At 42.9% G+C, this 26,085-nt stretch overlaps 1 protein-coding gene across 1 annotated transcript; it reads left to right on the top strand.

The window, feature by feature from the left end:
- The first annotated feature begins 1,191 nt into the window (after nt 1-1,191).
- Nucleotides 1,192-26,079, top strand: vat1 (vesicle amine transport 1). The gene is made up of 6 exons (XM_034894834.1): nt 1,192-1,898; nt 6,976-7,183; nt 19,160-19,330; nt 20,477-20,566; nt 22,247-22,488; nt 25,779-26,079. Exons 1-6 carry the CDS (start codon nt 1,470-1,472, stop codon nt 26,025-26,027), a joined length of 1,389 nt encoding a protein of 462 aa, XP_034750725.1. The 5' UTR covers nt 1,192-1,469; the 3' UTR covers nt 26,028-26,079.
- The last annotated feature ends 6 nt before the right edge of the window (nt 26,080-26,085 follow it).

The following is a 26,085-nucleotide window of genomic DNA, read 5'->3' on the forward strand; positions in this document are numbered from 1 at the left end:
CGAGCACCCACAGCATTCTGATGTATAGTCAGAGTGGCTCAGCGCGGTCGGTTAGGAAGAAAATACATTCTGCCATTCTGTAACATGTTGCCTGTGTCAAAGCAAAATATAATTTATGAATGCATCCTACATCATTAAGCACCTGTGGGATATTGACTGGGACACTAATGACTTTGGCCCCAGATGTGCTGAGTGGCACTTTATGCCCACAAGGTGTCTCACCACTTCTCTTTGTGGTCACATCCTAGTGACATCTCTCTGGGCTGGTCTCTCAGCTCTAAAGACACAGAGCTGGACAATGTGAATAGTCTAGTTACTTTTTGTGACAAATATACAAGATACTGGCTGTTGCATCTGTGATCACAAACATTTAACTATTTGTTTCTATCACACAAGCCACCGAGAATTTCGCCAAAATACTCTGCTACTCTGTATTTTATCTGTTTCATGTGTACTGTGTATTGATGGAGAGGTCACCTCGCCCTGTGGCTCTGGCTCCCTGTACTGAATAATACAAAGCAGGTTATATTGTTTAATCAAAAACTGGCATGACCTCAACACAAACTCATATTTTTCTGAGCTGTCTATGCAGGGAAGTTGCAACAATGAACCATACGCGAGCCCAAAGTTCCTGCAAATCCTACTGTGGAATATGTAGCATAAACAGACATTTCCTCTAGCTCCTTCTGTTCCAGCACCACACAACTCACTGTAAAACAAGCAGCAGTAAACAGTCACAAATAAGCAAATACTTGCTGAAAGAATTATTAATTCGTTATCATTAGCCTATCAATTCATTGTTTCTTCTATTTCATCACATCTGAGGGGCAGAAGTGCATTGTATTCTGAAGATATGTCACAGTCAACTCAAAATTAACAGTCACTATACAGTATTTAGTTTATAGTGGCTTATTTTGCTACTTTTGGCCAATTTTGGTTCTTACAATATAACATTTTTATTTGAATATATGTATGGAGAGTTTCCATAATCAATCTTCTTTCAAGAGGGTTTTTCTAGGGTTGGCTTCAACTTTATTTGCCTTTCAGCTATAATGAGCATTTTTTTGCAAATCACCTCTCTGCTTGCTGCAATATAGGGTTGTTTCATGGCCCCTACCCAGACAGCCGAACCCACCCAATCACAGGCGCCATTCCCTGGCTTCATCAGCTCTCCGTGTTTTCCGGCCTGCCTCTGTCTCGTCCCACTCACACTCTGTCAGAGCGCGGCGTTGACAGCCACTGGCCACTGATCAGCCCACTTTGTCGGGGTTTGTGTCTCCATGCAAGACTGCTGAAAAGAAGCTCTGAATCTCGCATTTTCTTTTATTCGCAAAGGCAAGCACACGCGACAAACAACAAGTCCGTCCCCGGCAACAAAAGCACACAAAAGGTGTAAAAAAAGAAAGAAAGAAAAAAGGAGCCTTTAAGTCATTTTCTAGACTCATCACTGTCTCACAGCTCCCTGCACAATGTCTGGAGAGGACGCACCTGCCGAGCAGCAAAACGCCGTGGACCAGAAGCAGGAGACCAAAGCCGCCGAGGAACCCAAAGCCGAGCCGCCCAAGACGGAGCCCGCACCCGCTGCAGCCGCCGCCGAGGCGACGGCTACCCCCGCGGCGGCCACCGAGAAGGTCCCCGAGGAGGAGACGTTCACCTATCGCGCCCTGGTGCTCACCGGCTACGGGGGGTATGATAAAGTCAAGCTGCAGGTGAAGAAGGGCAAGCCGGCGCTCAAGGCTGGCGAGGTCCTGGTTCGGGTCAAGGCTTGCGGGCTCAACTTCGCAGACCTGATGGCTCGGCAGGGGCTTTACGACCGGCTGCCGTCCCCGCCGGTCACCCCGGGGATGGAGTGCTCTGGGGTGGTGGAGGCTGTGGGGGAAGAAGTGACGGACCGAAAAGTAAGCCCACTCTCAGCTTTTATCCTGCCACTTTAAGTCTCATTTTACTGTGTGTTTCATTGTTGAAGTGATGAGTTTTTTCCTCGCTTGTTTCTTTTGGTTCTGGACTGCTACATCTGTAGGCCTATGGGCGTGTCAGGCTTTGCTCGCTGCTCAGGCAGTGGTCGTTGTGCTGTGCAGTTTCTTGACTTAACGTTAAATGGGAATAGGGCATTGGGCCAGGAAATTAACGCAACAATAGGTTAATAATACATATTGATCTATCGTTTATTTTTGAGCTATTTGGTGCTCATCTAGTCATTCACTCGTGCGTAAAGAGACATCACTTGTTATCTCAAACTGGAAAGCAAGAAGCCGGTTATTGTGTTCATGTTGTATGTAATCTCTGTAAAAGAAGCCCAAAGTGTGTAAATTACACGATTTGAGTACAATGAAGTCAGCAGCAGGCGTCGCCCCTCTTGTCTCCCCGGTTTTCAAATTGCGCTGAACTGTGCGCACTTAGATTCAGCAACTTCAAGTCCAAAATAGTTGCCTGGATGCAGATGGATTCATGAACAATATGCAACATTAGTTGTAAGTTGTTAGTCAAAATAAAGACATAAACTCTAATACTAAACTGCGGGATGCTTATCACCCTTGCATCACCTACGCTGTTGCCTACTGCGCTTTGATGCGTGCCAAGGCGCGGAGAGCTGCGTCCATCACACAAAATAAGACCGGAAATTAGACTGCTCTGTTCTCAAAATGAAAGCTTCGTCTAGTCACCTCGGAGAGTTTCCTTTGCCTTTTTATTGTAGCAAAAGAAGATACATTGCAGAAAATATGTGCACAGTATGGAAATCGCGAAGGAGTGATGTGTAGGCTAGGGAAAACATGTTTAGCCTAATGGACGTGTCAAATGATATCGCTACAGTGTACATGTCGTGTACATTAAATACATTTTTGGTTGAAACGAAACGAAATGCCATCTTCGATTCCAGTTTGTTATTCTTAGTTTGCTTGCAATGTGTTAATTAATAAAGGATTTTATTTTGGAGACGATGGCCAATGCCACTGTTATTAATATGGCTGACTTGACACCGGTGGCGGAGCCCGAAGTCACCGACTCCTTTTGTTACCGGGGAGCGACGCTGGCGCACGGACTCACCGAGTGGAAAGGGCGAGGCGCGCCGCGACAGACAGCATGGTGTGAGAAATAGGATCACTCGCCCTCTTTTTAAACAGACGGCCTATTCCACTTATTTAGAGTAAAGATCAGAATTAAAGTTCAAACAGACAATGAAGCCAAGTCAATTAAACAATCACAATGCAACAGCTTGTCTTTAATATTCTGCCACCAGAAATGAAGTGGTGTTTGAAAGATGCTCAGTAGTCCTTACTTTGCATGATGAGTCACAGGCCTATACGTCTTTCTCCTGGCTGCATGGCGTCACCACGGTAACGCTTTTGTAAGGCAACTAAAGTACAATGCCGAAATGTTACACATAAGCCAGTGATGACTCACAACATTTGTTGTAAGAGCTCACCACATATTCTCACATCAGTCAGTTAATGTATGTGGGTAACATCAGGCTGATCAGATGTGTGATGCAAATGCAGAATTAGTGCATCCTGCTGGGAGTGGCACATATGCCAAGTCCTTATGGTTGGGGAATATACAGTATGCAGACTAATAGGAATATGATTGATGACAGGTCAGCCAATGGCAGCCATACATCATAGTAGGTTAAGACCCTTGTGTTTCTAAAATACTTGATAGCTTCTTTCCACATTGCCAGTAATGTAGATTGGATTTAAAGGTCAGGTATCACACGCACATGCACAAACTCACAGCTTGTCATCAAGATCACCCATATCCCCTTGCAGCCCTTAGGTTATAGAATTAAGAGCCAATCTTCCTAATGGATGGAGATCTCCGAGATCTTTTGGCAACCAGCTCAGAGGGAATGTGCTGACCCTGACGGCACAGAATTTTTGGGCGGCTCATCACTCACTGCAGCCCTATTTGTTGGCCTATCTATCTCTATTTCTCTCTCACACACACACACACACACACACATACAAAGGCAAACAATAATAGGTGTGTCTAATATTTGTTCCACATACAGTGTATACAAAGCTACGCACACATCCATGCCAAATTTGGTATCCAAACTCATGAATAGAAACAATTCAAACAACATTCCTCCCCAGATATAATGTAATTAGACATTTACAGAGTTAATAAAGGCAGCACTTGCACCATTGTTTTCCCCTACTCTCTCTGTCTTTGTCTTGTTTATAGTTTTGCTGCTTTTTGCCTCTTTTATTTGTTTATGTATTTATTATCCACTGCATGCCTTCCAATATATCTCAATAAGGTCCTTAAAACAAGTATCCCTTGAGGAGAACAATAAAGTGGAATGAAGCAATGCTACAGTGCAACTCACCCCAAATGACCTGAGAGGGACTGCGGGGAAAAGTGTAACAGTGAGTAAGCAAGGAGGAGGGGAAATATTACAAATCACACCGAAGCTCCCTTGAGACCAAACATCAGCACTTTTTTTTTTCCTGACCTGCTTTTTTTTAATTTTTTGTGCTCTCCCTCGGTAAGTTTTGGTCGGATCTGACCCATATGTTCTCAATTATCTCCCCTTGGCCCACATTGTCAGTCTGGTATTTCCTCCATCCCTCCTTCCCTTCCTACTAACTATCTCTCCGTTTTTCTTATTATCTCTTGATTCCTCCTCTGTCGATTGTTATGTCAGTGAATCCCTTTATCATGCTGTCCTTTTTTAATGTTACTCTCTGCTGTATGTAGACAGGGCATACATACAAACTGTGCCAAAGCACAATAAGGCCTATGCTGACACAAGGGGGATATTTGTGTGGGTGTTACATTTAACCATCTATTGTCTCAACCCTGACTCAGGAACCCTTTATCAGAAATTTGGTTAATTTTATTTTTTCTCTGATAATTTTTTGCTGAGATCATCAAAACTCAGAGCTACGAAGCAGCTGACTTGGAGGCCTGCATACCCCAAAATTGAATCACCATCTGATTAAGTCCATTCATGTACAGCTAACTGGAAGTGTCTTTGTTCAGTGTCCCCGAACTCCTGACCCCCAACTGACATTTGATGTGGTGGCAAGAAGGCTAAGAAAGGAGGGTGTGTGTGTGTGTGTGTGTGTGTGTATGTATGTGTGTGTGTCAGTGTGTGAAGATGTTGTAACAGAACTGTCACAAGGCTAGCTCGCTTGGCCTTAAGTGTGCCTACCCAGATTCTGTGTGACTGACAGTAACCCGCATTTACGTGGGCAGAGAAGAAAAGCTGGAGATGCATTGTGATTTGTGAGTCATATTTATTTGTGTTTCCTGTAAAGGCCTGAACTCCCTCGTCGTATCGATTTGCGCCACACTGCACCCCTAATTAAACCTGCGTGGCTGATGAGTTTGAAGACGTGAAAAAGGGGGAGGCGGGGGATCTCAGTTGTAGATGGGAGAGAGCGACTCAACATGAATAACAAAGGGGAGGAAAGAGAAGTAGCCCACGGTGAAATTGTGAAAGTAGGGCTTGAAAGTAAACCAAATGAGTCGGACCTCAGACAGAAAGATGCGGGTAAGAAAAGAAAGTGGAAGACAGGGAGAGAAAGAGGGAGATCTCTCTAATTGGAGTGGATAGACAACGAGGCGCATTGGTCCCTCCAGTCCAGACCATTAGAGAGGCCCGGGTGGAGAGGGTTTGTTCCCAGGAGGAGAGAGCGTGTCTTATGCTCAGCCATGGGGAAGAATCTGGCAAGGACTCTGATGAGTGGAGGGAAGCCAGGGGAGAAGATGGGCCCCATTGTCCTGTCTCACTGATGAGGAAGAGGGGATACGGGACACTCCTTGCAAGAGAAAAGAAAGAGGATGTTACAGACAACATGAGACAGTGAAGGATGAAGAAATGGGGAGGAAAGAACCAGTGTCAAAGAAGGCGGCACGACCGAGACACAGACAGGACGAGACGAAGGACTGGAGAAGGGGAAGGAAGACGTTCTAAAGTTGTAAGGGGAAAAGGAGTCAGGAAGTGAAAGAGAAAGAAGTGAGGAGAATGGAAACGGTGCAGGAGGGAGAGCGTTGTCGAGAAGGGGGAATAAGGGGGGAGGAAGAAAACAGGAAGAGAGTTGTAATGTTGCAGTCCTCTTTGTTTCCTGTGTCCCTCCAGCAGGCCCTCCTGATTGGTTAGTGAGGGGGCCAGGAATACGTTTACATCGAGGCTTGTCCTTCTGGAAAAAGACAGCTGTGAATCGGAGGATCCTGCTTTGATAGGAAGTGTTTGGAAGCACAACATGACAAGATTGCGATTGTGGCGTGCAGCATGGTGAATGATGTCTGTGGCTTTGTCACTGTCACTATAGTGGTTCTGAAAGATAGCCTCTAACATGGCAAACAAAAATAGAGCTAGTTCCTTTTTTTTAACCTGATTCATCGGCCACTTCATTATTTCTGAAAGTACTAATACCACATTGTAAAAAAAACTCTGTTACAAATAAAGTTCCTGCTTTGTAAGTGTGATTTAAGTAAAAGAATGTAAGTATCATCAGGAAAATGTACTTCAAGTATTAAACGTACTCAATGCAGAAAATTCCTCACATTTTAGAAGTAATCAAATCAAACCAGTTCTGTGTTTAATTGGATAATAATTTCAGCGGGATTTTAATGTATAATAAAACACCGTATTTTATTACCTGCATGTGTTTTGTGTGCAAAAATCTTAATTTGTAAAGTAACTAGTAAATAATGCTGTCAAGTGAATCTAGTGGACGGAAAAGTGCAATATTCTCTCTGAAATGTAGTGGAATAGAAGTAGAAAGTGTCATGAATTTAAAAGCAAATGTACTGTGTTACGTTCCACCACTTTAGGTTGAATCTATAGTGCTTTGTAGCTCGGTATCAACTCATTTGGCAATGGCTTTAATGTAACGGACGTTCATTACTATAAAAACGTTACGCACTAAAGCTTTAAATTACTTTGTTTTCAGTAACAGGTACAGACAAAGAGCCATTTTCTTAACCTTCTTCTTACCCTCTGTCTTCCTGTGCCTTCTGTTCCAGGTTGGAGATAAGGTGATGGTGTTGAACCGCTTTGGACTGTGGCAGGAGGTGGCGGTGGTGCCGTCAACCCACACCTTCCTCATCCCAGAGGGCATGAGCTTTGAGGAGGCAGCGGCCCTCCCTGTGAACTACATCACTGCCTATATGATGCTGTTTGACTTTGGCAACCTGCGGCCCAACCAGAGCGTCCTCATCCACGCTGCTGCAGGTAAAGAGACACATACAGACAAGGATACACACGGCACACATACAACCTTTTAATCTATGTCAGTCTTGGGTTGAGAACGGATGAATCACTCTTCATGAAAGAGTCATCCATTTTAGTGATGGTGGAATTCATTATAAATTGATTAATAATTCATTCACAAACCGAAGCAAACATTGTTTTACTGTGTGCTGCATTATCTATGAAGTTGTGTTATGTTGTAATCCTGCGACTGAAAACCACATTTAATCTATTTAATATTAGTATGTCAGCCCAGGACTCTTAGAGGAAACACATTTTGGATGTTTACTGTACCAGACACCTTCCTTCTCTGCACCTCCTTTTTATGCATTTCTTTTTTCTATATGAATAATGGCTGCTGGACACTTTTCATAAGTATGAGCTATGGCTCAGTGCTTTTCACTCTCTAGGACCGCAGTAATACTGGAGCACCTGCCACCTGGACTGTGAGGTCAATGTTCAAAGTGAGTGGGTGGGGGAAAGACGAGGATTGAGGGAGTAAAAGCACCTGTTTTGGGGTGTGATGCACTGAGCCTGAAAGCATTTGATTTAGCTGTATTTACACAATCAGGCCAGCTGGAGAGAATGGAGAGTGCATTAGCCAAGAGAAAGGGTTCTCTCCCTGTTTCCTTCTCGCTGTCTGCCGGTGTACAGCTTACACCTTTTCCTCCTGTTCCTACTCTATATGTGCAGAGGGAGTCAGAAAGGAATCCCTCGACATTTGGGACAGTGTGTGGGCGTGGATGGCTAAGAAAACCAAGCACACAATGAAACCTGAGCCCGTTTTCTTTCTGTGAGACAAGTCAAAAAATGACAAAGAGCATTAGTAGGCTGCCAGCCCAAGTGGATGTATCCCTTAGTACTAACACAATAACACTCCAAAGGAGTAAATATGTATGAATACAATTAAAGCATGCCTTTTCACCAGAGCTGAGTGACAGCTAACCGACTCATAGTTGTGGGATTAGTGGTTTGCATAGGAATCCCAAATGTTTAAGTTCACCATTTCATCCAGTTGATGTCACTCATCTTGCCAGATTTTCCTTGCAGATTAGGTTTGCTATAGGAGGAATGCTGACACTTTCCCCACTGGATTGGTTGAGGCGGCGTCTCTGGTTTCTCAGGGCAGGCTGCCAGTCTTGGCTCTCCAGCTGTCCGGACATCAGGACTTTAAAAGCACATTACTGAGGCTATGACAAAAACATTTGCTTAACAGTCTGCTTCACTGCATTCTGTCATTCTTTGCATGTGCAAATCATTATCGTACTGTATGCTCTACAACGCCCCTCCAGTGAGACTTTTAAAGTTTTCTTGTTAATAACAGTGAACATGATATTTGCGTTGGGAGAGATGTGCACATCCTTCGCCTCCTTCCGTCGTGGGGATGCATGGCTCACATGGTGCTGGAAGCTGAGTGTGGGTGGGGGTGGTCTAAAACCCCTGAGGCTGTCAAAAATACTCCTGATATTCTCTGATTAGAGAGATCAAAAGTATCTGATGTGACAGAGAGAGAGAGAGGGAGTTAGAGAGAGAGAGAGAGATTGTCTTCTCAAGTCTGAAATGTTTTGGTATTATGAAGGAAATTGCAGACAGGGTGGCATATGTTCCTCAATAAATTTATTCCAATTCTGGAACTGGTTGGTTTAACTAAATTATAACATAACAATGCATTTGTGAAAATATTCCAGGATTCTATTTAATATGTTAGTCAACCGACAATCAATTATAACTAACTAAAGGTTTGAGTCATTTATCAAGCAAAGGTGCCAAACATTCTTTGGTTCAGGCTTTTTAAATGTATAAATGTATATCTGTTTTCTCGGTTTTATATCAATGTCTTTGGGTTGTGCATTTGCCTTAAAGTCGCACAACGCAAGCAATTTGAAGACATAACCATGGTCTCTGGGGAAATTTAACAAGCATTTTGTAGCATTTTTGACATTTTACAGACCCAAACTAAAATAATCCTGATCAATTAATTGATCATGAAAATAAATGTTAGTCCTTAAAGCTACTGCAGTAATGTAATTTAAGGGTGTTGTTCCCTTTTTGGCTTACTATCTATACAGTCCAACCTCAGGTCACATGTATGTCTGAGTTGTGAGCAGATCAAAGAGGTTTTCCCATCTATGATTATCTCCCATGAATATCTTATTCTGGCCTAAAGAGCTAAAACTTTACAGTGTTTCACACAAACGTTTTCTTTTCTCCTTTCATCTTGAAACACCCGGTGGGGATCCTGACCCATCCTCAGTAAGGAAGTCTGATTACTTAGACTTAGACTTAGACTTCTCTTTATTAATCCTTTTGGGATGACTCCCGCAAGGAAATTGAAAATTCCAGCAGCAGTTTTAGCAAGAAAAAAGAAAAAAGAATAGATAAAAAGGACAGTTTAAAGACAACAAAATAACAATAATAACAACAACAGTAACAGCAGTTGCTTTGCACTCACTTCATTAAGATTTGCCTGTAATGTGTCATATGAAAATGTGGAAAATCACCACTGTTGCCTCAAAACAAATTCCCTGTTTCAGTTTAAACGTTTGCCAAGAATCTAGGATCTAGAGTAAAAACAGTGCTAAGTAACACATCAAAAGCTAACAAAGGATGTATTGTATTTTGATTATGAAATATTAATTAACAGGTACTCTGTTACTACTCAACCCTGCCCACAGCTCAAGTGAAACAGCCCATTTAACCACACAGTGGTATTACAGTGGTTGAATGGATTAACTCCAACTCAACAGACAGTCTCACAAGACTTTGCAACTGACCGTTGCTTATACAACGGTTTTTTGCATCCAACTAATTGGCAGGGATTTTGTGTGGCAGACATGCCTGCACAGCACTACATTCCTGCTAGATCAGTCCATGTCTTGAAAAGATAAAATAGTAAGCTTTTACATGAGTTTAACTAGGGCCTATTTGTCCAGCCGAGGAGTAGAGGCGGTAGAGAAGACAGCGATTAGTTTTTTACCCTCATATGGTACGGTTTGTTTATCATGATTACCAAACAGCGGCCATAGACTTTGTTTGAGGAGCAATTTTCTTCTTCTGTCACATAAGGACTTAATCCACTAATTTATGCACATTGGGAAAACAATTATCCTCTTTTCAGTTACTTTTAGATTAATTTGTTCCCAAATCCCCTGGAAATTGGAGTTAAATAAATAACTAATTCAACAATTAGAACAATTACAAAATGTAATAATATTCATGTAAAAAGAGATTTCCGTCAAGATATGTCGTTCCTCGTCTGGTGACCCTGTCATTAGTAAATAGTGTCATTTTTGTTAATTTTTGTGGCTAAACTTTACTTGAAGGTATCTACTTAAGAGTGACATGAAACTGTCATGAACGTGTCATAAACATTAGGTTTGGGTTCAAATGCAATGACCGGGATGGGCGCTGCAAGGGGCTCGGACACAAGGGGACCACTGGTGTGAATAAAACACTTAAAGTTAGGGTTAGACTGTGTCATGACAGTGTTGTGTTCATGACAGTGTCATGTCACTCTTATGTAGATACCTTCAAGTAAAGTGTTACCATTTTAGATGTGCTCAATTTTGTTCACATGGTTCAAAATCCCTAACACTGTATGTTTGAGAGTGCTTTACAAGTAACACAATTTAACCATTAATCCTAAGGCCCTTGGTTAGGATAAGGAGAACACTAAAGTAGAGGAGACACGGGAGAAACTGAGGAAGAACAACAGAGGAGAGATGTAAGTTCATTAGAAAGCTGCTGGTCAACACACGTTGTTAATCTTTACACAAAGCCAGGTTAGCTGTTTCCCTCTGATTCCAGTCCTGATGCAAAGCTAAGCTAACTGGCTGCTGGCTCCAGCTACATACAATAATGTAGACTACTGTACAGAAATGAGACTATCAATCTTCTCATCTAAGTCAGAGCGAATAAGCAAATTTCCTAAATGTCATGTCCCATGTCAAACTAAGATCTTCAGAGAAAATTTAAAACTGTTCAGAGTGATGAGCCATGGTTGTTAAAAAAAACACAGAAATGACAGCACTTTGCAGCTGGTCACATTCAATGATCATCATAAATGTGTTATTCTTAAATATAGCTGATGTAAAACTTGGACAACAACAGCTCTATAGACTGTAACCTGTTGAACGTGATGTTGTAGCGAGGGCTTTTACAGAGGGATGATGATGGGTATCCATCCTCCTGCCCATTGCTTCTACATTGTTCCCTGTTTGCAGGTAATGTAAAGAGCTCTCCATAAAGAATATTGTTTCCTCAAAAGCATGGTGACCTTTAGTCATCACAATCAGGTGACCAGGGCAGAACGCTCAACTGGTGCTTAGACTGTGTGTGTGTGTGTGTGTGTGTGTGTGTGTGTGTGTGTGTGTGTGTGTGTGTGTGTGTGTGTGTGTGTGTGTGCGTGTGTGCGTGTGTGCGTGTGTGTGTGCGTGTGTGCGTGCTTGCATGCGTAAACTCTGGTGATTAGTCCTCAGCTGCCTCTCCCGTGGGTTTGCTCCTGTCCTCTCTCTCCAAACAATAGCTTGTTGTATTTCCTCCCATCGTGCCTCCCTTCTCCAACGCACCGCACATCTGCATCCTCCGTTCTCCTCCTCCCCCTCTGGCTCTCCGTAACCTCCGCTCCCTCTGCGTGACCTCACCATATCCGTGCTTGATTCCTCGTCACCGGGGAACGTGTACACGTTCCTTCTTTTGTTTTCCCCGGAGGGCTTGGGTGGGGGAAAGTTCAGTGACATTTGGATGTATCTCGTGGGTCTTCTACTGTGCCCGGCCAACAGCCTTTCCTCTGACCTCTCCCTGAACTTGTCCTAATGTTTATGAACCCTGGCCGGCTACCCCACCACCACACCCACACTACACATTCCTGCATCCACACGGGTCTCTGCTGCATCCAATGATGACGTCAACCCCTGTTTTATTTATGAGCTCTCAATTGACTGCAGGCCAACATCAAGCATTGTGTTTGCAGATGTGGAATGCATAGTATAAATTAGGTGGTGGGACAGGAGTCCGTGTCATCATTTTATCTTATCATTTTTTTCATTCCCTCATCCATGACATTTTGGCTCTGATGCGATTCTGCCAGAGTTTGTGGCTTCCAACTTGATAAATAACATTTATTATCAATAATATCCTGTCATAAAGCTCCACAGTAGTATGTTTGAGGTTTGTCTGTCAGATCCACTCACCCTGAGCACTGTATAAGCAGATTGTTAGCATCCATCTTTAACCGCTTATCCGATATCAGGTCGATTGTTAGTGAACTTTTTATTTTTTCTACCACCCAATTATGGTGGCTTCCATACTTTTGCAGCTGCTTTTTGCTGGAGTGTCTGTGTATAGGATAGAGTTACACCAGGTTGCATAGAGGATTATCTGGAAACCATTGATGTGAGTGGCTTCCAGCTGCTGCATGTGGGTGTAATATACCCATGAGAGTGATGGGTGACAGGAGTCACAGCTAAGGCGTTAAATCCTTGTTAATGGCAATCTATAGAATTGAGCTGCTGGTTCTTGAAGTATTTTTTACCATTGGATAATTTAATGGTATTATAGGTTTATGGTAATGCCAACATAATTATTTGTTGTGTAGAAATCATGTTTTTGGGTTGATTTGGTATGACAGATTGCTCTAAATACTGTGCTGAATCCAGTTGGGTGTTCAGGATGCTCCACATTTGATATTGGGAACAAAGAAATGCACCATAGTCGCCAAATTCACCCAAAATTGACCCCTTAATCTGAAAGGCAGTTAGTTTGAACTACATATCTACAATGCCTGATATTTTTCAGGTAGCAAGGTTTAACTCCCTTTTGGTGGCACAAACATAATGTCTCTTTAGGTTTATAATTGGATGTTTCTCACTAACATGCTCCTCGGGGTTTGTACTGCAGGTGACCTTTCTCCTTGAGTATTAAGCTACACAAGAACCAGATATGTTCTCATGCATGTTCTCATCTACAGAATGTCCTACCCTGTCATGTCACATTGTCAGTAAAAAACATCAACAGGACTTTAAATGGAATGACTGACTCTATTAGCTGTGTCTGACAAAGAAGGGGGCTTTAAACATTTCTGTGCCATAATCTTAGAAAAGTGTTGTCAGAGGTGTACTGTAAATGCGTAAAGCAAGAGGAACACGTTACTGGATCTCTTGGGTGTGGTGAATGAGAGCACTGTTCTGGTGTAGAGCTTCATGACTGCTGTCAGACCTTCAGGCAGGGCCTCAGGCATATCAGACTTTAGTGCACAGCTGATTGCAGATGGGATTGAAAAATGAGAAGCAAAATTATTTTTTTGGAGGTTGGGTGATTGCAAGAAATTCGTGAGCTGTAAGAAAAGACATATAGATTTCTGTGCATGTTATTTCTCCTAGGACTCCCGTAGACAGATTATTGTTCTCATTTGTTATGTACCAGCTAAAAAAGTCCCTTGCTGTTTAAGCATTAGTTCAAGTGTAGTTACAACTCACTCTTTTATGGACCCATTGTTCCTGGGAGCCATGGAAGAAAAATGGAAAATGGTTCCCTCTCCTCTCCTCACCTCCCAGTCTGTCTGCTCTGGAGGTTTTACCCTAGTTTTGGAGAATGCTAATTTAGTCCGACCACTAAGCGGGAGTCTGGGCTGTGTGGTTGAACCGTCTCTGTGTGCCCCAGGCCTGGCATCGCGGGCGGCAGATCAGCTGCACTGATAGGAGAGGGAAACCAGGGCAACCTCCAACCTATCCCACCAATCACGTCGCTCCTTGCGCTCTCATCGCTGCAGCCGTTGACAAATTGCCCCATCCACCCACCCCCTGCCCTAACCACCACATGCAGTTGCAGGTGTATGTGAAACCTGTGTCAGGACACCTGCTTGTGTGAAACTGGATGAGTGTGCACAAGCTTGTGTTTCATTTTGCATGCGGGTTCATGCAAGGAAAGAAAGGCTTATGGCTTATGTCAGAAATAAATTGTTTTGGCCCGTACACACAGATGCGTATTATGTGCATGTGTGTTGTGTTTCTGTGTTTGTATTAGTTCAGTGTGAGAATCCTTACTCAGAAAATTAGAAGGACCACCTTCAGCAAAGGATGTTGTTTTTAATTCAATCACCCAGGAACTAAAAATGGGCTTCCTCTCTGCTGCACGAAGAGAGAGCACATTTAACTGCTCTTAAACTGCTCTTCAAACCCACAGTATGTGTGTGTGTGTGTGTGTGTGTGTGTGTGTGTGTGTGTGTGTGTGTGTGTGTGTGTGTGTGTGTGTGTGTGTGTGTGTGTGTGTGTGTGTGTGTGTGTGTCACACACACACACACACACACACACACACACACTTACACAGTCAGTCATCCCAGAAAAAACACCAAGGTTACATAATGCAGAGTAATACCTCAAGAGTAAACGTTCACAAACAGCCAACCACAGCTCCTATCACCGTTACAGGACTCATTTGAACTCCGCAAAGTAGCAGTAAAAAGTTCATTCATTTGGTTCAGCTTGTTGATGTTGTAGCGCAACCACAGCGAGTTTGGGTAAAAAGAGATGCTTGAGTCCATGTTTGCATTTCATTCTTTGTCAGCCACTACCACTGCAGACTAATGATGGGTTAAGAAAGATGAGAGTCCTTGAGAAACTGTGGAAATAAAGGCACAAGAAAACAACACGGAGCTCAGACACAAGGGACCAGTCATCACTCTGGTGTTGACAGTAGACATATGGCCACCATCCGTCCCCCGACTAACACCTGAGATCATAGCCAGGCTCACACAGTTTAAAGAAATGCTGTGATGTGTGTGCGTTTCTTTATCTTCTTTTTTCCACAAGAAGCATGAGCTGTCGATGAGGGATGTATTAATTGGGACAAGGCAGACGTGGTGTCTGTCCCAATATTTTTTTATAAATAAGAAAAAACATTTCTGATGTCCCCACCCACCCATTTTGTTAAGCTCTGGGTGTGGAGCAATAACAGTGGCCTCAGTGTCAGTCTGGATTCCACTGTGTTTTGGGGTAAATTCCTCTTCGCTCCTAACAGTTATGGAAGCCAAGTTCAATTTGTGCCAAAATGCGAGTATGTAAGGATTCAGAGGAAGACAAAACCCTACTGTGTATCCTGTTTCTCCAGAGAGGAGGAGAAAAACAAAATAGACAGATGGATGCTTTTGACGTTTCCTATGTAATTTCCAAATGTAAACAATTCAATTGAATCCTGAGGAGAGCTAATGCAATTAGCAGCAAGAATTTGTTTTCTCTACCCCCGAGGAAAGTGTCTGGGGATGGTCTTAAATCACACTAAACCCCTAGCAAGGAAGAGGATTTTAGTTCTAGAGGAAGAGATATAGAGAAACTATAAATCTGAAAACAAAGGGTGTATGTTATATTTTAATGTCTGTGCATATTTGTAAAGATAAGCTTATTTGATCGGCCATTCAGGAGTGTTCAAGGCTGCAGCCCTACTTCTCTCTGTGTGTGTGTGTGTGTGTGTGTGTGTGTGTGTGTGTGTGTGTGAAGTGAGGTGGGGAGCAGTAAGGGGTTCTTGGCACAGCTCAACAGTCTTGTGATGGGCGATCAGGAGTTTGTTCTCAGGGGGATTCAGAGACAGGTACCTTCTTCCTCTCTAGGCACCATATGTCTTTGGCTGGAAATATGTTTTTACATACCCAAATTGTTTATAAACAAAAGATATCTGTAAATGTAAAATAGTTTTTGTTCTATCCCTCTAAATAATGGTTTGAGGCCGGGTTATAAATATTTGTGCAGAGCTTGTTTTTCCATTGCTGACGGACTTCTTACAGCAGAAACAGAAGGGGAATCACTGTGTTTATGATAGCAGTGTTAGTTAAATATTAATATGCCAGTGCCTGGCTGTAAGTACGTGGGATTAATGGATGCATCCTCCTTGTCAGTTTTTCACACCTGCATGTGAAGGTTGCTACTATGCGACAGAGACATTTAGAAAAAACAGCTCTTAACCCCCACTCAGACAATGCATATTCATTTATTCTCCCTTTTTTTGATTTCCCTTCCACCTCAGACTGTTGTTCATGTGTAAAAACCTGTATCAAAGGCAAACAGAAGTACATTCACTGGTGTTTGTATTTGTAAAAATATGAATGTAAGTACATGTGTTTTCATATATCAGTGTATAGCATAAATCCACTGCCCCTTAAACTACCTATAAATTACTCTGTGACACTTACTTACAGATGGCTGGCTAAACAAAGATGGTAGCTACTAAAAGGACGGAATGACCCAGTCTGTGAAATGTAAACGGATGACCAACATATGATTGCCAGTAAATGACTCTTATATACCCAAAGGAAGAACAGTCAATGACACAAAATGGCTCCCTTTGCTCAGTCATCACAGGCAATTTGGCTAAGGTTTCCTTGGCAACACAAACTTGCTTTCTCACTGAGGACAAGGAGAGATGGTACTGTTATAATGCAGCCGCAACAACACTTGCATCCAACAGCAACAGCCTTCATTTTTGTTTTCTCATTCAATTCTCCCCCTCTGTGTCAGGTCAGCAGGCGTGGTTATAGTAATGCAGAGCGGTCTATTCATCTAACATGGACCTCTTACATGAGAACCACAGATCACAACTTTTTTTGAGCTTTACACTGAAATAAAGGGCAGGAAAGAGCTTGTATTAAAATGATTTGTCTTGCCTTTTTTTAAACCAATGGACTATATTCTGTAACCAAGCACTCAGAGGATTTTAAAACAAGTTAAAAGGCCCTGAAACTAACCTTTTTTTTGTATTCTTGTGATGAGCGTTTCCTGAACAGAGATTAATAAAGAGGATAATGTGATTTGGCACTAATCTTATCTTTACATCTCAGTTCATTTTTTTGGCCAGTGTCGTTGCTGTTTTTATGTGACAGTGCAGCCTCGGACACTAACTGCCAGGATGTGGTGGAGGAAATTGTCCTCAGACTGGTCCACTGGCTCAGAGTATTTTCTATGCTGAGATGAAGAGGGACCAGAGGTCCATCAGTGTCATTTAATGTTCTACTCCATATAAAAGATATAAAGACGTATATGATATTTGTAATATTAGATCAGTAGTACACTGAGTACGCAAAATACACTATAGAAGAAGCTCGTAGCTGTCCCAGAAAAAAATCTTTATCCATTTTTGGCGATTTAGAATTTGTCAGATAAACCAAATGATTAAAGGAGAATTTTGGCAAATTTTTATATTAATCTTGTTTTCTATAAATATGCGACTACTTTTGATTGAAAAACCCCCGACCTGAATTGGTGCAGGCAACACTGAGTAGCTGCAGCTACGTCTACAAGCTTTCACTGAGCTAAAACGGTAGTTAACGGGGCAAGTTTTAGAGTACCTTTGTGTCTCTTAACAGCCACAAAACAGCACAGAACAGGACTCTTACGTAACATCAAGATGCGTTTTCAAGTCAGACATTGTTTAATTCACCTACCCTGTCTTTTTTTTTGCGTGTGGGTAGCTCGCTTGCCTGGTTAGCGGCTAGAGCTAGCTGTTAGTTGCTAGCTGTTAGCTGCTACTGATGTCATAAGTGTCATACATTAATGGGTTGAGAAAATTCTCCTACATTGTAAGCTGAAAAAGCTATTTAAAATGCCAATGGATTTAATATGCACACAACTAGAAATGGGCCTGATTTTCTTGTAAAAAGTTGATATTTTGGACATTCATGGTTTTCATTAGACAGCAATGGTGCAAGTTACAATCTGATGTAATATGTCTAATTTCTGTGTGTGTGTATGTGTGTGTGTGTGTTTGTGTAAGTTTATACAGATAAAGAAAGCTTTTTTTAATTAATGTCACATGAGACCAAGAAAAGTGCAAGATTAAAAATGGATCTTCCGGTCTAATCACACATGCATAGGCCTTCTGGTGCATGTGCCTGCCTTCCTGCCTTTCTTTATCTCACTGAGTGTGCATATTAAATGTTGGGTTTATTAAGCACGCAAATTGAGATTTTGTCATTCATTTAATTTAAACCTGTCCAGCAGTCTGGCAGCTCCAGTATGCCATTACAAATGGATGTAAATGCACATGTTGTGTGTTGCTTTGTTCTCTGGTATCAGATAAGACGTGCTCTTTACTTGGTCAGGCATAAATGACCTTTATGGATGCCGTTCAGTTCAAGTCCTCAAGTCAGCCTCCATCTAAAACAAGCCCCTGCTTATCAGTAACCTATTACTTCTTGCTCTGGCTGCCTTAGCAAACATTGGCATTTGCCATGTACACACTTTCAAATAAAGCGAACATAAACACAGATACCCAAAACATCCACTGCTGCGCACAGTCTCTTTAATAAAAGTTATCTTGGACAATGTAGGACATTTTGTTTTCAGCTGGCATGGTTATAAGAAGCTGTGTTTATGTAATTTGCAATAGAATGTCATCCGACTCTCCGTTCCTAACTAAACAGATACCACTTGACTTTTTTTTTTTATTCCTTTGGAATTTTAGACAGGTTGTCTTGAACAAGGGAACTAAAAAATAGAGCGTGTCATTTGAGCTACAATGGCTACTTTCTCCTTTGTTGGATGTGTGTGTGTGTGTGTGTGTGTGTGTGTGTGTGTGTGTGTGTGTGTGTGAGTCTGTGCATCTGTGTGTGGGTGTCTATTCTCCGCCAGGCCAGTCGGGGTAATGTGATTGTGTTTAATGCGCTCTTTACATACCCTTGAGCAAAACACATCCACGCTGTTATTGACTGGCTTGTTTGGGACAATAAATAATGCAAATCAAATTTACCTGCCATAGAAAATATGTGTGGAATGGGAATTCTTTGGGGCCTTTCTGTTCAGCTGAGTTTCATTCTGGTCTTGGCGTTGCCTTGAACAACCATGTTCAGTTAACTTTGAATCCTTGCCAATAGTGTTTGCAGTAGAATAAATCGAATAAGAATAGTCATGTCCTGAAATTTATATTTTTTCACACAATCATAACTGTTTATTAACCCTGCCTCTCTTCCTTCAGGTGGTGTGGGTATTGCAGCCACTCAGCTGTGCAAGACAGTGAAGGACGTGACTGTGTTCGGCACAGCATCCGCCAGTAAGCACGAGACCATCAGCGAGGGTGGCGTCACGCATCCCATTGACTATCGCACCAAGGACTATGTAGAGGAAGTCCGCAAGATCAGTCCGAAAGGTGAGGAACTTCGGACTTCTAAATTCGGTGTGTGTGTATGCAGGGATTGGAAATAATTGACCAATGTAACTTCTCTGTAATGAAGGTTTACATTAATTTGCATGTTTTCACGGAAATTGATTCATAAGGCACATAGCCCGGATCAATGTAATCCCACTGGCACAAAGCAATACTGTGAGATGATATATTTTCATACATACTTTTTCTTGTGACACCATTCTCAGCCGAGCTGGCTGCCACGTACACTAGACTGACAGCTTGGGGAGTAATTTTTCCAACCGAGCAAACTCATTTTGCTACTGTTTGGATTCGCAATTGCTATCAATAATGCATCCACAGAGTGTTATGGAGATGTGGCCCTGGGCTCGCTGAGAAAAACGCTGCTTTCCAGCAAAATGAAACAACATCCAGTTCCTGTTTTTTCTATTTATTTATTTTTTTCGCCTACTGCTGTGTTCATAGCAGGATGGAGACTGTTATTATACCCATTTCATAGTCCCCTCTCCAACCCTGTCTGTGTTCTTTGGAGCATGGAGTGAAACAGACAGACACTACAGAGACAGATAGGGAGAGAGCGAGTAGTGACACTTTAGACAGAATGTATCTAATTAGAAGCCTGGATCAATGTGCAGCCCTGCTCGCTACCTTTCCCTCTGTCTTGGCTCTCTGTCAATTCATCTGTGCTATGGGTCAAGGCAGAGTCCTGCTGTGAGCCTCCCACAGTCAATAGAACCAGGGTTTAACACAGCAAGGAGGGGTAGCCCAATTTAAGCAATCCCTTCTGGCACAAAGCAACATCATTAAAGCCGGGCCTTCATGGCCAGGCATTAATATGCCACAGAGAAACCTTCATAGTTAGGTTGCCATTCTTTACCATCTGTTCAGAGGTTGATTTGTTATTTGCTCCACCTTGGAATGAAATGGACAGTGACAAGAATGAGAAAACATATAACAAGTAAGATCTCACCCGCTCTCCTCCTCTCCTCTCTTGGCATAAGTATGGGTTCGTATTCGTGTAAACATGGCACAACTTGGCTACACTCGCGCCTCCTAGTGACCTGCGGAATGCGGAGGGAGACTTGGCAGGCTGCTCTCACTGAATTCACACCAGTAATAAGTGGCCCCTTCTTCTCTCTCCTGTGACAGGGATGGACATTATACTGGACCCTCTCGGAGGATCAGACACCCATAAGGCCTACAACCTGCTGAAGCCTATGGGGAAACTTATCACCTATGGTAAGTTTTTGGTATTTTCAGTGTGGACCCAAGTTTGGAGCAGCTCCATTTGAATCCTCAGTAATACTACACAGCCCCTCAATGAGTGGACAGAACAAGAATAGGCAAGAGTTAACGCAATTAGATTATGGTTAAAATGGTCGCTGATTTTTGCAGTTTTCTACACAAAATAATCAGCTTCAGAACCACTTTTATGACCCAAAAGTCTTAACCTTCACAAGCAAACATGGAAAAGATTCATGCAGAGCTTGCCCCCAAGCTGTATGTATTTCTCCAACCAAGATTTTTTTTTTTTTTTTTTTTAAGTTACCAGAACTTCTTCTGTAATAGCTCAATCCAAACATGCGGTTTATTAAGCTTGTTAGCAGCGCTAAAAAGCATGGTAGGAAGTACAGCGGTTACATTTTAAATTGGTTAGCTACCTGACCAAACTAGCAGCTGACAGAAATACCCTCGAAACTCATACTCATACTGTATATATTATGATTATCTGAAGGGATTTACTAAGTGGCAGTTCTTTACTGCTCACTTATTATTTCTAAATATTATTCCACTATTTTGCAAAATATTCAGAAAAGCAGCTGCAAACTCCGTCATTTTAGACCAGACAAAATCCAGTAGTGTAACTGTTAAGCAAAGTAATACAATACATGAAATAGTCGTGGGTTTCCACACGCACAGAATAAAGCTGCTTCCTGGTGGGCAGCGTGACCTCTGTGTAGAAGTCCATGTCCTCAGTGTGCTGTGTGTCAGCTGTGGGAAGGCCTTTACGCTTGCTCTGTGGCGATGCCAATCTGGAACCAGCATGCATGCAACAGTGGGCGGGGTCGGCATCCTTGAAGAACAGGGCCTTGCCTTTGCATGCTGCACAAAAACCCACTACTCAGTGCCGCTCACCCCAATGGAAACCCCCCCTGGTCCACCCCACCCTTTTTGGTAGTTGCTTCTCTTCCAGCTTATCAGAAGTATGCATGATGGAACAATGGGCGTTCTATCCAGACAAAACCTGGAATGTGTCTGAATGTAGCAGGCTGGGTCCCTCTCTTCTCTCAGAGCATGCTTTGTGTTGCCTGATTCCCCCGAGAGAGACACAGAGAGCATAGCAGCCGATGTGAACACAAAAGAAAGGAATAAGAGGCAGAAGGGCGACAGAGGTGAGAGGAAAAAGTGCTAAAGAGGTTTTCCGGGTGGAAGGTGTTGGTGAGAGTGTGAGAGAGGCGGAGCCGGGAATTAAAATAGAATTAACCAGTACCTGACAGGACTTAATGTGGATTTGACATGCTGCCTAAAAATGACCCTCTTATTTTGGTGTCTGGCCCATAACACAAAACTTAAAAGATTAGATATTACCAAAGCCCAAGATGATTGCTTGTTTTTCTCAACCAACAGTTAACAATCTAAAGACATTTAATTTACAATGACATTGTAAATGACATCTCCCACACCAAAGGCGTGTGTCATGTCCACCATCGCCATCACTTCCCCAGCACATAGCCAGACGGAGGAATGAAGGGGCACGAAATGTATGTTTTTAAAAAATTAATTTAAAACATAATATTCCCAAAAAACAAATGTACCTGAGAATACAAAACACAGACACACACACAGACACACTGTCTTGTCTGTATTGTCATTTTCTCTTCCATAGAACAAAGATTGAGGTTCTTTCTCTTCTTTCAGGTACATCTAACATGCTCGCCGGCCAGAAGAAGAACCTGCTCGCCGTGGCCAAGAACTGGTACCATCAGTTCTCCATCCACACGCTCAGCCTGATCCAGGGGAACAAGTCGGTGTGCGGCTTTCATCTGGGCTACCTGGACGGGGAGATGGAGCTCATCACCGAGGCCATGAACACCATCCTGGATCTCTACAAGCAGGGCAAGATCAAGCCCCGCATAGACTCCACTTGGCATCTTGAGCAGGTTTGTGTCTAACTGTGGTTCCCCATCCCTTTACACCTGGAATTCATCTCTAAACAAATTGTACCCAGATTTTACCCTTAACCTCCGCCCTATATGCAATAGATATAGGATGCAGCTACTTTTGCAGACCTGTATGTCAGTATCTGAAATGTTGTTTTGTCTTCTTAGGTTGAATCCACACTAAAATCTGTATTTCTATTAAACTGCCTTTGTATGTAGGTTTCAGGTCCATTTATGCCTGGTTGTAGACTAAATGCATCACTGTGCACTGCATAGCAGGAATGCATTTACACCTGAATTACATTATATTTTACCAACTTACTTACAGCTTACAACCCAATCAGCCAGAATTCATGTGAATACCAGCTGGGTATTTGTGTGCATGGGTTTTGCGCCGGGATCTGCAGGAGTTGGGTGTGGCTCTCAGATTCAATAAAGCTCAGCAATAAACAGGCAAAGTTTATCCACAAGAAGCACTGTGTCTCATCAAGCATAACTCAGTCAGCCAGACAGAGTCAGATTGTTGCTGACAAAATGAATACTGCTGACAGATATGAATAGAGAGTGTGAAAAACACAGAGAGAGAGAGGGAGTCAGAGGCTGACATCTTCTGTTTTCAGAGTCGGAGCTGGTCAGTATTTTGGCCTTTGTTACTGCGGCCAGAGAGAAACACCCGCTGTCTTTCTCCGCCATCTGATGCTCGTTCTCTGCCTCTCCATCTGTCTACTCTTTATGTCAAACTCTTTCTCTCTGTCTTTAGGTTATTGACTCCCTCTGTGTCTCTCTCCATCTTGCTGTATTCTCTCCTTCTCCCTCCTCACAGTGTATCCTTTTTTCCTTTTTCTCTCTTGTTGCTATGGTGACATCCTTTAGTCAGTGTGTGCGTCTGTCTTAGGGAGGGGCCCTGATGTATGAGAAAAAAGAGACATGGAAGAAGCGTGGAAAACAGAGGAAAGAAGAAGGTATATTTCAGTCTGGCTTAAGGCGATCAGGGAAAGTATCCAGTGTATATGCATCAAAGACCAAAAAGCTGTTAAGTGATAGTTAATCAGATAAGTGATTGATTATTACAAGCTGAATACAGATGCCACGCCCTGAGCCAATCCATCACAGCCCTTCCTCCATCCTCCATCCCCCTCTTGGTTTTTGCTCCAATAATCAATAAAAATCCTTGGACGATATTTAGAAATTAGCGGTATCCCTCCCTCCTGTGTTTTATTGTGGTTCATTATCTACCTCTGCACTGAAACCCAGTAGAGTAAAGGATCATGTCCACAGCCTCAAATAGCACCCTCTTGTCCGAGATGCCCGGGAGCCAGAGATGTCGACAGATCAACAGAGCTGTGAAAGTGAAGAGTGGAAGTGGCTGGAGTCATCAAAAGAGCCTCAGTCGCTCTCACTGTGACTTTCATTCACATTGAAAATGATTCTTATAATTCCCGGACTCCCCCCTCCCTCCCTTTCACTTTCGGCAAGGCGTGTTTCTCATCTGAAGGACACCAGTTGCTCCCTTTCGTTCCCTCCCCCCCTTCGCTTCGAACTCCCACACTCCCCCTCTTCACCATGCGTCTGAGTCGTCAGGGCCACGTTTCAGCCAGGCTTTACGTTGCTAGGAGATGGCGCAGTTGCCGTGGCATTGGTCGCTAGGTGGTCTGCCTGGCTCGCACGAAGAGGGGGATTGGAGGAAGGAGGGAGGGGGAAGCGGCGGAGGGAGGGGGAACAGACAGTGGACAGAGCTCGGTGGTCAAGAGGAGGGCGGGGTTGGTCTGGCGGGGAGTCTCCTCTCCTCGTTAGGTTTTACAGTCGGTCGGACCAAGTTAGTCCATCCATCATCGGATGGCGCTGATGAGCTGTCAACACAAGAGCGTCTGTCCCCAAAGGCAAGCCCAAAAGCAAGGTGCCATGGCCGAAGACGACTGGAGGCGGAAGGGGAGGGGGAGGGTCCCATTCTTTGTCTGAAATGACAACTGACAGTAGCCGAGACGAGAACGGATTCAAAGCAGGGACATCATGCTGTGATTCGGTCGGGAAAATTCAGAAGAGAAAAAATTGAATGCCTCCAACAGTTGTTCAGTTAGGAGAGCGGGAAGTGATTAGTTTAGAAGTCTTCCTGAAGGAATTCACGCTGAGCTTCATAAAGCGTAGGTTCAACACTCGACACCTCGACAAGGAAACTGTTGCAAAATTGAGGCACCTCAACACATAGTAATCCACCAGTTGAATAACATTTTGACAAGAAACAGTGTTGTTACGACCAGACCATCCAATCCAGTAAAAGTCCAAAAAACATCATTACATCAATAAATAAAAATGCTGACTCCATGTACTCCAAATGGTTCAAGAACAAATTGCAATCAACTTCTGGGCATGCCTTGGATTGGCGTTTTCGGTTAATTTATTAGGAATAGTAAGAGGTTAAAGTTTTAGTGCAAAATTCCCTCTTCATTTGTTTAAAAATGAGATGTTGAACTATCTGACAACAGCCGTTTATTGATTGATTCATCTGCACTGGCTCACAACTTTACTGAAATTATGCTGAAAAAAAAAATTATATATGAAGAATTTACATCAGACCCATCATTAAACGCCAGCACCTGTAATAATTGACACCTAAACTAGACCAGGATTGAACCAAGGTCTCAGATCCAACCCCATCATTCAGACTCCAGGAAATCTGCCTCACGCCCCCTCCTTTCTATCCTTAACTTTAAATGCACAAGGATCAACACGTATCATTTCCTGATTGGAATAAATTTGTTGTTCGGTGGCCTTGAGATATTAGATAAAATTATTACTTTCTGCTTTATGTTTCAATTTTCTTTTCTGTCTACGTATAAACATACACATTTCATTATATTACTACTTTTCTGATATTAAAAGTATCTCTTTGCGGTACATATTATTCCACGCATTTATTTGGTTATCCTTCTGTAATCCTTTTATTTCTGTGCTTTTCGCTGCTGCAACAATTTCATTTCCCCTCAAAGATTATAACAGTCTCATCTAAACAAATGCAGTTTCTCATACAGTGCATATTAAAGTTACATTTGAGCCTGTAAAATGTGCTTCTATTCTGTGGTATCAAAACAGACGATTATAGGAGCAAAATGTGAGGAGGCTCGTATTGCTTTGGAAATGTGTGGCTGAAGGAAGAACTGGCTACTAATGCGTACTCTCAATAGATTTTTCTCAATGACAGGTGTATTTAAAATCTTGCTTGTCGTTCTTTCCCCCTTCACTCTTTAATCTCGCTTTATGTAACCATCTTTCTCCTTCTGTCCATCCTGCAGGTGGGCGATGCCATGAGAAAGATGCAGGAGAGGAACAACATCGGCAAAGTGATCCTCAACACAGAGCCGATGCCCGAGGAGGAGAAAAAGGAGGAGTCCAAGAAGGAGGACAAGAAGAAGGAGGACAAGAAGAAGGATGACAAGAAGAAGGACGATGGCAAGAAGGAGGAGAAGAAGGACGACAAGAAGAAAGAGGAGCCCAAGAAGGAGGAGGAGAAGAAGGAAGAGCCCAACAAGGAGGAGAAGTGAGAGGGAGGGACAGATAGTCAAGCAGAGCAGCAGGGAGTTTGTGTCCTGGGAGCAGGGG

This window comes from Etheostoma cragini, chromosome 15, assembly GCF_013103735.1.
Source record: "Etheostoma cragini isolate CJK2018 chromosome 15, CSU_Ecrag_1.0, whole genome shotgun sequence".
Classification (NCBI taxonomy): domain Eukaryota; kingdom Metazoa; phylum Chordata; class Actinopteri; order Perciformes; family Percidae; genus Etheostoma; species Etheostoma cragini.